The 11,547-nt window shown below is 38.8% G+C and overlaps 1 protein-coding gene across 1 annotated transcript in view; it reads left to right on the forward strand.

Moving 5' to 3' along the window:
• Nucleotides 1-9,632, forward strand: part of LOC104278537 (serine/threonine-protein kinase Nek10-like) — a gene marked incomplete at both ends in the record, with an annotated part of 52,151 nt that extends 42,519 nt beyond the window's left edge. The window contains 2 exons of the mRNA XM_009875545.1: nt 9,280-9,460; nt 9,546-9,632. Of these exons, the coding sequence (XP_009873847.1) occupies nt 9,280-9,460; nt 9,546-9,632 (268 nt within the window). The remainder of the gene's footprint in view (nt 1-9,279; nt 9,461-9,545) is intronic.
• Nucleotides 9,633-11,547: the final 1,915 nt, after the last annotated feature.

Genomic DNA, 11,547 nt, shown 5'->3' on the forward strand with positions numbered 1-11,547 from the left:
TGGATAGTGGCTAATCTTCTCAAGTAAGGAACACTGTAATTCTAGTTCCATTCCCATAGATATTTTATTTTGTATATTAAAAGAAAGAGATACGACAGGAGGATCTGACACAGATCCAGAACACTGCAGAAGCTCAGTAATGAAAAGTGGGAGATGTAATTGTGTGTCCTTGCTGTAAATAAGATAGAATAAATTAGACTAGGATGTTTCATATTTCAAAGGAGTGTTACAGTGCTTAGCAACAAAAGGAGCCATGTTGGTTTTTTGTTCCCGGTGTTGTCGGGAAATTTTATGAAGTTGGACCATTTCTAATAAAGATAATAATTATACCTGAAAAAATTGACTTTTAAAAAACAGCTGTTCCTGAAATAAGAACTCTGTGAGGTATGGACAACCTAGTTCATCTCAGTCAAGGCCCCAGTGATCCCACAGCCAAGTAATTTGTCATTTTTTCCATGGTGTCAGAGAATTCAGTGTTTCTGTCATATAGTTCAATGTTTTGTTGAAGCAAACTATCTTATGCTTTGTTTTCTTTCTACTGAAATGTAATTATGGCCTCCTTTTTCATCCCAGTTGTGTCATATTGTGAATGTTTCTGAAATAGAGAGTGTACTCTCTGTCCTGGTTTATGGAACATCTTTTGGAGACAATGTGGAATTTGTTTTATCAGCTCCCCTCATAAATTCTTATCTTTCCTTTGTTTTCTAGAGAAATTGTTTATGTAAGAACAGAAGCAGATGTAGGGATGAAAGATGTTTAGTAGAGTTAGTGTGTTCATTTCTGAAAGGCTAAGGTTTCTGACATAGCACAGGGTACAAAGCACCCAAGTAGAAATAATAGTAGTAATTATCTCTCACGTAGTACCTCTAATTTCAAGCTGATCAGTGTCATATTTTCATGCTCTGGATAGGAAAAGGAGAGAAAAAAGGTAGTTTGTGTAATATCACCAAACGGACCAGTGGCAAAATTTAGTTTTCTATATTCCAAGCCAAACCTGAGTCTCAAAACAGTAATTGGTTTAACTAATAATGAAAGTATCTTTCTAGTATTTTTCTTTAAAGGGATGCGAGCCAAGTAATTTGATTTTTGAGATTTAAAAAATCGATATCATTTTGGCTGTTTGCAAAAAGCTGAAAATAAGTTGCTTTTATTAATTTGGAAATATATGTTTGATTACACAGGTGTCATCCATCATTTCTTCTTTTACTACATATATCCTGAAGTGTTTCTAATTTTAAAATAACGCTTAGAAGCCCTTGATAAGCCAATGTGTTTACATACTGTTTGACATATAAAGAGAATGACTTCTTTCTCATTGTCAGATTTTTTTAACATAAAACATCAATATATCTAAAACAGTATAGTATGATAAATATTGAGATCTGTCCTATCTTTTGGATATAGGAGAGAAAACTGTAAGCTTTATAATTGGTGTCTGTCAGCTAAAATATATATAACAAAATATAAGCCATTTGTACTTTCTGTTACTCTTAGAGAATATATTAAAAATGAGCAGTCATGATAGATTACCTGGCTGATTGGAGTATCACAGAATCACAGAATGTCAGGGATTGGAAGGGACCTCCAAAGATCATCTAGCCCAACCTCCCTGCCAGAGCAGGATCACCTAGGGCAGCACAAACAGGAACGCGTCCAGGCAGGTCTTGAATGTCTCCAGAGAAGGAGACTCCACAACCTCCCTGGGCAGCCTGTGCCAGGACTCTGTCACCCTCACAGTGAAACAGTTTTTCCTAATGTTTTTGTGGAACCTCCTCTGCTCCAGCTTGCGATATCCATTGCCCCTTGTCCTATCATTGGGCATCACTGAAAAGAGCCTGGCTCTGTCCTCCTGACACTCCCCCTTTACGTATTTATAAACATTAATGAGGTCAGCCCTCAGCCTCCTCTTCCCCAAGCTAAAGAGACCCAGCTCCTTCTGCCTTTCCTCATAAGGGAGACAGTCTGCTCTCTTCATCATCTTTGTGGCTCTGTGCTGGACTCTTTCAAGCAGTTCCCTGTCCTTCTTGAACTGAGGGGCCCAGAACTGGACACAATATTCCAGATGTGGCCTCACCAGGACAGAATAGAGGGGGAGGAGGACCTCTCTCAGCCTACTAGCCACACCCCTTCTAATACTTTCTTTTCTCAGTTTCTGAAGTTCTGTTCTGTGCGTATGGTGCACATGTTCTGTTACAGTCTTTCTCTATACCTGTTTTTTTGTAAATACAGTTCTTTGGAAATTTAAACTTATTTTAATTTTTGTATTAATAATGTCAGTAGAATACACATTTTATTTTATATCCATATATGCCAAACCATGTATTCAAATGAGGTTCTCAATTATGCGGAGTAATGGGAGACTTAAGATAGTTAGACAATGGAAAAGTAGGTACAAGTTTTGTGTCTGACTTTAGTGTGATCTATAGAGTCACTCCACGTCCAGTATTTGTCAGGGCTAGTAGGGGCTCAGAAGTCCTTAACAGTGCTTGGTCTGAGCTGGTCCCTTTAGGTCACCATTAGCCAAGTGTTTTGTCCTAATGTTCAAACACACAAGAATGCTTATTAGCAAGGTTGCTCTCTGCACTTTTCTCTTTCCACGCTTGAATTGATAAGTCTTCCCCTAACCCACCCTGCTAAAGAGCAAGGCATATAGACCCAAGGTGACTCATCTTTCATCTAGGTAAGATTTTCAGCTGCGCATCAACATTGGCCCTCTCAGACCTAGATGTGCAGCCATCAAAGTGCTGTGCTTCTAGTGTACTAGGATGCTACTGCTAGGAGACATACTCTGATTATTCTGCTTGCAGGCAGCTTGCTTGCAGCCCATGCCACGAAGCCTGCCTGGCACTCTCTTGCGGTAGCAGTTCAACTTTTTATTGCCTGGCAGTAGTGAAAGAAGTAGTATAGCTGTTTTGAGACAGGCTTACATCTTTAATTAAAGAGCCTGCTTGGAACTGAAATGGCTGATGCAGTTTCTGGTTTTCTGTCTGTGGCATAAACCCTCATAATCTACCTGTAGATAATTAAGAATAGATTGCATTATGTCTTTTCTAGATTGAATTAGAAACATGAGTGATGTATCTAAAGTCTTGAAAACATTGGGATTTCTTTTTATGCCCCTTCTATCACAAAGACCCTAATGTAAATAATTACAAAGCATTTTGTAGGAATACCTGTGAATACAGAGCAGACTTCTTTATCCAGATGAATGCATTTTCTTTATTCCAATCTTGTTCTTCATCCACAGGGATGTGTGGCCAAAGGGGTAGGGTTAAAGCTCCAAAATCCATACTTTTGTAATCACCCTGCCAGGCTCCTGGCAGCTTTTCTAATTAAAAGCAGCCATGAATTTCCTCAAGTTTTTAGAAGAAATCAGGACAGGATCGTAGCTCTCTGAACGACAAAGAAACACAAAATGATTGAACCGTGTTTTCACCAATTTATTTACCCCCTATCCAAATCGAGTTCTGCACTGTTGGCAGTTGTTGTGCTAATAATAGCGTTAGTTTCTAAGCATCACCACATGCATTAAAGTAGTGCTTAATTAGCAATTTCATTTCAATTTGTCCTTTTTAAAAAAAAATTGGTAAAAGACATAAAGAATGTCCTTTAACATTTCCTTTTTCTTTGTGTTTAGATATATTTTACTCAATTCAGCAAATCAATGCATATAAGATGTTTTTCTTAAGACCGTATGAATGCAGCAACTGTTTTTGTATTGGTTGAAGAAAAGAGTATGTTTGATTTTCAAATACTTAGAATGCAACAGGTTATTAATATTGTAGCAATATAGTCCTATCTTTACATAGGGTTAGAATATTCAATTCCTATTTTTGTTAAAAATTTATTATTAAAAAGTCATTAAAATTATTTAGAAGTTTGGGTGATAGTGCCTATTTGTGCACTGCTTTGGAAATGAGTGAGGACTCGGGAATATCGTGAAAACTTAGCATTCCACACACTGTTTTTTTCTTCTGCCTTTCACTCCATTGATTTTGTTCTACCACCATTCTGTTTTCACATTTACGTAGCAGGTACTGGAATTTAAGTTTAAATGTTAGAAATTACAGTTGGTGTGATTAGAAGAAAAAACTTTTTAGATTCATGCTATTTATGTTTGGAGAACAAAATAATTATGCCGCGCTATCTTGCTGGTATAATTTTTTAAGAGTTGATCAATGTAGTAAATAGTCATTGCAGCCAAGTTACTACCAGTGAAAATATGTGCTCAAGCTATTAAGGACAACCCCATAGTATGTTTAATTCAGCTTCAATTTGTTAGTTCATCAAAGTATTTTAACAGAATTACAGAATATAAGTCAGGAGGAGTTGTCAGAGATTATCTTGTCCATCTCCAAGCGTTTGAGCTATCTGTCACTCCTGACAGGTATTTGACCAGTCAGTCATAAAAATGTGAAATGATAGAAAATCTCTTCCAAAGCAAACTATGCCAAATTAGGAAACAGTTTGACACTAGCAAAAATGCAAAAACTATCTTTACAGTTTGTCTTTACAGCAGCCATATCTGAATGAATCTCTTCCCCCTCCCCATCTGAAGATAACATCTGGAAAACCATGAGGGTGCCTGAAGCACTGTCAGAAGATTGTTGGAAATCCTGGGCATACCCGTAACACAGGCACACTGTGCTCTCTACTATATCTGCAGTTAGTCTGAGGCTTTCAGAAAATGTTGGTCTTGCTTTATGCTTGACGGAGCAGATGTGTTATGTATGTCTTGTTTCCGGGAGATATTAGATAAGCATATGCATGTCTGCACATGGGCTGTATATGACAACTGAAACTTTCAGACCCACTCTTTAAGTGTCAAAAAAGTTCTCTGAGAGCACTAAGTCCAGAGTAACCCCAGAACACAGCATCTCTGCATGATCACAGATAGATGTGACAGTTGAACACTTTATGGTTGGGTGGTCTTAAAGTCTAACCTAAAGTTTACTAACCTAAATTTTACTTGTTGCCATTTAAGCTGCATACATTTCATGGAAATATGTAAGAGATTTCTCTTCTTTTATATTTCCCCGTCGAACTGAATAACCAAATTCTGTCTTTGTAAGTCATGCTTTGTAGACCTCTAATTATTCTCATTTCTCTCCTTTTCTATCTCTCCATGTCTTTTAATTTATGTTCAAAACTGGTCTCAATTACTCCCACTGAGAACCTTATTGATACCAAGTAGAATGATTACACAGTTCTTAGGGATGATTCTTTTCTTTATACATCCCAGTATGTTGTTTATGTTTCATAACAGCGTGGAATCAGTGAGTCCTGTTTCTGATTCACCAAAACCCCCATATCTTTTCCTTAAGAGTTAGTGTCTGGGTAGTCCTTCCCCAGTCTGTACATTTGTACAATTGTTTCTCACTGTTCGTGGAACTTTGCTTTCTTCCCATTTAAACTTATAAATTCTTATAGTTTCTCTTTCTCTTAAACTTATAAATTCTTATAGTTTCTCCAGTTTCTCAAAATTTTCTTCAACTCCTATCGTCATTTGCATTGATGCAACTCTGTATGATGCATATGCTGTAATACGATATATGATATGAATGTATCACAGTCTAGGCACATTTAATAGGCATTCTATCTGTTATGCAGATTATAATGCAAGTCAGTGACAGCATTGAATGATTTTAGACCAAGGTCAGAAAGGATCCTGAAAAATTATGCTCATTACCCATTTTTAGTCTAACAGACACTCAGTGTAGTTACCAAGTTCAGTATAAATTTTAAGGTCAATTTGCTCCAGCACAAGTGCACCACGGCATCACAGAAGTCCTACCAGTCAGCCTGCTCCAGCGTGGGCTTCTCTCTCCAGCCATGGGCTACAGGCTCTGGCAGCAACCTGCTCCAGCGCAGGCTTTCCACAGGGTCACAGCCCCCTTCAGGCATCCACCCTCTCTGGCATGGAGTCCTTCACGGGGCTGCAGGTGGACATCTACACCCCGTCACTAACATGGACTGCAGGCAGACAGCCTGCTTCACCATGGTCTTCACCACGACCCGGGGGGCTCTCTGCTCCAGCCTGGAGCACATCCTCCCCCTCCCCCCTTCTTCACTGACTGTGGTGTCTTCACATATTCTCACTCCTCTGTCTCTCTGCCAGTGGTTGTGTGGCACAATTATTTTTACTCTGTTTCCTAAATACGTTCTCACGAAGGCGTTCCTGTCCTATCATTACAGATAGGCTCAGCCTTGCCCAGCGGCAGGTCCGTCTTTGGAGCTGGCTGGTGTTGGCTCTGTCAGACTTAGGGGAAATCTAGCAGCTTCTTGCAGAAGCCGCCTCTACAGCCCTGCCCCGCCACCGAAATCCGGCCAGGCAAACTCAATACATCAGCTGATCATAATTTTGTCTAGATCACGTTTCCGTGGCTTTCTTGTAAGTTGTCATTAGAAACATTGTCAAAAGCCTAACTAAAGCCATTAACAATAACATCGACTTCTTGTTCCTAGTGCACAACAACTGTTGCCCTCTTACAGAAAGAAATAGCTTTGTTTAGTATGTTTTTTCCTGACAATTTCATGTCAGCTGTTACTCCTTTTATTGCAATCTTTTCTTTTTTTGCAAATAGTTTAATACTGAAAGTAGTTCTAATTTTTTTAAAAAAGAAATTCAGTCAACTAGTACAATGCTGTAATTAGTTGTCTCTAATAAAGAAGATTAATTAAACACTGTTTGTAAATGCCACTCAATAGCTCTATATTTTTTGAAGACAGAAAAGTTAATTCCTCTGAACAGAAATGTGGTAAGAAAGAGTTAAACAGAAGATCAATATCTTGAGCTTAGTTAAACCTGCTTTTTTTTTTTTTTTGACAGTTTCAATTTCTACTTATAAAGGATTAGGTTTCTGTTGGAAGTCAAAAAACCCAATTTGGTTTCACTTCCAAAAATAAAGTATATCTGATTTTATAGTGGTAATGGTGAACAGTGAAGAGGGAGACAGTGCAAGTATACAGGGTATGGATTAAGAAGCTCATCTTATAGACAGGTTTTTCTTCATGGCTGGGACGCAAATTTCAAACGAGTATATGTAAACCTAACCCGTGTTTTGATGTTTGTGATGTTTTGGATATCCCACTGTTCACAGATTTCTTAAAAAGGTAACTACCTGTCTTTCTGCTTATTTGAAACAAGTGTCTCTGAGACATATGGAAATTGTTGTTTCAAGGTGTTGGAGAATATTTTCTCCATGGTCTTCTCATGAAATTACATTCGTTATATCCTTATATCCTTATCTAGGTCTTTATCATCTCACTTCAATGCTGAGCAAAAGTGCCATTGAATTTGTATCCCATCCTCCTCCAGTCAGGTTACTTTTGTCCTTCTGAATCAGTCAGGTGTCCTGCTCAAAGGAGAAACAACAGTATATAATCTTGCTTTTTAAAATTATTGCCTATTGCCTAGGCAGGATAAAATATATCACAGTAACTGTATTTATTACTCTCAGATTAGTAATGAAATACTGTAGTTCTCTGTGTTCGGGTATTATGTAAATAGGCCAGATTTTATGTATAGCCAGGTTATAGCTTTACATATACTTTAAGGATATGTTTCACTGATCTCTGAACAGTTTCTGTAGTAGGTCTGATGATTATTTTTCTCATGAGGTCTACAGAATCGCTCACACATTGCAGATAGGTCTCTTTTCTTGACATGGCAGTTAGGTCTGACACCAGCTGGTAACAGCAGTCTTTTTTGATCTTGTTTTGTCCCTCAGCTCCAACTGATTTCCAAGTTACTGTTAGCAATTAGTTGTCTGAGTGTGAGATTCAGTACCGACAGTGTTGAAAAGAAAGTTAAGTTTGAAATGCCCATATGGTTTGACCCTTCTCTTTCTTTACTTTGTCTTCTTTGATGTAATCGTGCACTGACTGTTAAGGGCACAGTAAGTGTGCTCATAGGCTATGACTAGACTTGAGAGTCATCATTAGTGGTTCCCATGCTGTGCTACACTGCAGCCACTGCTGTTGTGCCATCTTGGACATAAGCTCAGTCCAGTATTTAAATAAAAAATGATCTTTTACCACTTGACTTTAAAGAGAAAATCTTGGCAAGCCATCTCTTACAAGCCGTTTTGGGAATGGAACAAAGGATGGAGAATTGAAGCAGACCATTATGCAGACAGTGGCATAGTCAGTGCTCAGGGGTGCAGTTAGGCTTCTGAGGGAGGAGGGCATTCTAGTGCACCCGTTCTGCTGTGTCCCAAAATACTTCATGGGAAACACTTTGCAAGAACATTTTCTTGGATACAGACCAAATTGTCTTTGACACACTTGGTAAGAATATAAGTATATAGTATAGTATATAGGAATATATTATTTCTGAAATTGCTTTAATATTAAAGATATTAATTTGTTTAAACTGATAAATTCATATAATATATCTCCTTTCTCCTTTATCATATGTTGCTATGACATGATACAGTAAGAAACAGCATGAATTTATGTATGCACAACAGAAATAATATGAGAAGAGCTGGAACAGTATATGAAGAGATCATAAAAACAGTGTACCTTCAAAATATGTTGCATTAAAATAGGAGCAATAACAGGGACGAGATCTCTCTATTGTTTCCAGAACAGCTACATTGACAGCAGCAGGGCAGAATTTTATATTCATTAAAGAACTCCATGCTACTGTCAAGATTCAGCACTGAAATGTTACAGGCAAATAACTTATATTCCATGTTTTGATTTTCTTAGCTCTGGTTCAGTAATGCCAGTCTGCGTTTGGTCAGCTCAGCCTTGGGGAGTCCCTTTGGCATCACATCATAGCGAGTTCGCTACATGTTTTCCTACCATTTTGACTGTTGTGCACGTTTTGCATTGTTCAGAACTGGTCTGCTCTTAATCATCTAAGCTGGAAGAGAGTAAATCTCCTATTACTTGTATCTGGGAACCTACTATCTTTGTCCAGTCTTCTGGGTTTTTGTGTTTGTTAAATATTTTCTTCTGGTCTGGCATTTGTTTCATATTTTTCATTTGCTATGAAAAGACCTTAGTTAAGAAAAAGATGCCTTTTACGTAAAGGCCAGAAAATATTTCTTTAGATTAAGAGTTTAAAAGATTTGCTATAAATTTAAAATCAGTGGCTGAAACAGGTGCTGTCAAGTCCTGGACTAATAGCTAAGTGGGAACAAAGAGTGCATTTTTATGTGTGTATATATACATTTTTTATGTGTGTATATATACCTTTGTTTGCAGGTTTTCTAATGAGTGCTGGATAAGGCTCACACATAACATTTCGTTTTGGTTCTTTGTTGTCAGAAAAACTACAAGAAGTTGAGTCTTCACAGCAGCAATGGAGCAGCCAGTTGCAAAAGTGAATTTTCGGAAAATATTGACCTTCCAGCTAAAAGTTGTCAATCTGCATGTGGAAAAGATGAAGAAAGAACATATGAAGAGGTCCTGGTAGAGGATCACAGCACTTTAGAAAACTCCGAGAAAGGTAGTCAGAAAAAGAAGCATCAGGAGTACTATTATGCTTCCCCGAGGTGGGCTAAAAGCTTCTTTGCTTTCATTTTCCTATGCAGATACATTCTCTGAATTAGACAGTGAGCTGGATGTATTGGACAACTCGAGTGGCTCCAGTTCAAGTCATTGGAAAGAGTCTGCTGTTGGTAAGATTCTGTAAGAATGTACTGTACACTTTCTAACAGCAAAGTAGTTGTATATTCAAAAATATTACCGTATTTCATGATTTGTTGAAAGTTCATTATCTGTTGTGAGTCCTAAGGAAAGAAAAATAACTGTGGCATCAATTTCCAATATAATGTGTTTTACGTCACATAGTCTTGGTGTGGTTTGTCCGCATATTTTGCAGTAAACGCTATGAAAACTGGAATGTTACTGAGCAACTTGGTGAAGAAGGTGTTTTTAAATTTGTGGTGGTTTGGCCCTGGCCAGAGGCCAGGAGCTCACCAAAGCCGCTCTATCACTCCCCTTTTAGATGGACAGGGGAGAGGGAAGATGTAAAAAGAGGCCCGTGGGTTAAGATAAAAAAGCAGTTTAATAAAGCAATAGCAAATACCACGCACGGAAGCAAAGCAAAACAAAGATTACTCGCTACTTCCCATCAGCAGGCGATGTCCGGCCGCTTTTGTAGGAAGCAGGGCTCCAGTACGCGTAGTGGTTGCTCCGGACGACAAACACAAAACAGCGAATGCCCCCCCACTTCCCTCTTCCTTCTCCCTTTTATGTCTGAGCTGACGTCATATGGTATGGAATACCCCTTTGGTCAGTTTGGGTCAGCTGGCCCGGCTGTATCCCCTCCCGAGATGTTACCCACCTCCAGTCTACTGTTGGGGGAACGTTGGAAAAAAACCACACCAAAACCACAGCCTTGGTGCTGTGTGAGCACTGCTCAGCATTAGCCAAAACACTGGGGTGCTATCAACACCCTTCTAGCTACCACTCCAAGGAGAAAAACAAAAACAACCAGCACTGAGAGAGCTGCTATGGGAAGATTGACTCCACCTCAGCCTGACCCAATACAAAATTTGAAGCATAAGATTACTAGTGTTGATAAGAAACAGATGGAAGAACATGTGAAGACTTTTGTCTCCTTAACAATAATGCTATGCATGTGAATAAATGGACTGCCCTGCTAAAGGGTGTAAAAAAGGAAGTTTAAAGAGACAGGCTTTAGATGTCTAGATGAATTGACTGAATGGAATTGAAGAAATGCTTAATGATTCAATTCAAATTAGGAGGTGATTACATGATAAAACACAGTGTTAATTCTGCCTATAGTTATTTATGGTATTCAGATAGGAAAGCGGGAGCTGTGTTGGGTTTTATCTTAAGTAATCATGGAGTTTCGATTATGTTCTAAATAATGAAAAATAAAAAACAAACAAACAAAAAAAAAACCCAGACAAAACCCAAAAGACTTGTGAAACCCTTGTAACCACTGTGAGTTACCTGCTAAGTTATGAGCCACCATGATCTACCTATTAAAGGGGATGGGATTCTGATGAGAGAAAGTCAAAGAGTATTTTATACTAAACAAAGATTGATATTGGATCTGAGCAAAATTTGAGATTTCCACTCATCCCATGAGGTTCCGACAGAAAATCTGTGGGAGATTTAAACTGTACTTTTGTCGTAGTTTAACCCTGGCTGGCAGCCAGGGACCCACACAGCTGCTCTCTCACTTCCCCTTCTCCACTAGACACGGGGAGAAAATATTTCCAAGGGCTTAAGGTTTGAGATAAGGACAGGGAGATCACTTTCATTTACCGTCCTGGGCAAAACAGACTCGATTTTGGGGAAATTAATTACATTTATTAAGAGAACAATTCAGAGAGGAGTAGTGAGAAGTAAGAAAGAACAAACAGATCTTAAAAACAGAACACCTTCCCCCCATCCCTCCCTTCTTCCCGGGCTCAACTCTAATCCCGGTTTCTCCACCTCCTCCCCCCAAGCGGCGCAGGGGGACAGGGAAGGGGGTTTACGGTCAGTTCATCCGACGTTGATTCCACCGCTTTTTCTTCTCTCCGGATGAGGACTTTTCACTCTTCCCCAGGGTCATTG

This window comes from Apaloderma vittatum, unplaced genomic scaffold (assembly GCF_000703405.1).
Source record: "Apaloderma vittatum isolate BGI_N311 unplaced genomic scaffold, ASM70340v1 scaffold12288, whole genome shotgun sequence".
Classification (NCBI taxonomy): Eukaryota; Metazoa; Chordata; class Aves; order Trogoniformes; family Trogonidae; genus Apaloderma; species Apaloderma vittatum.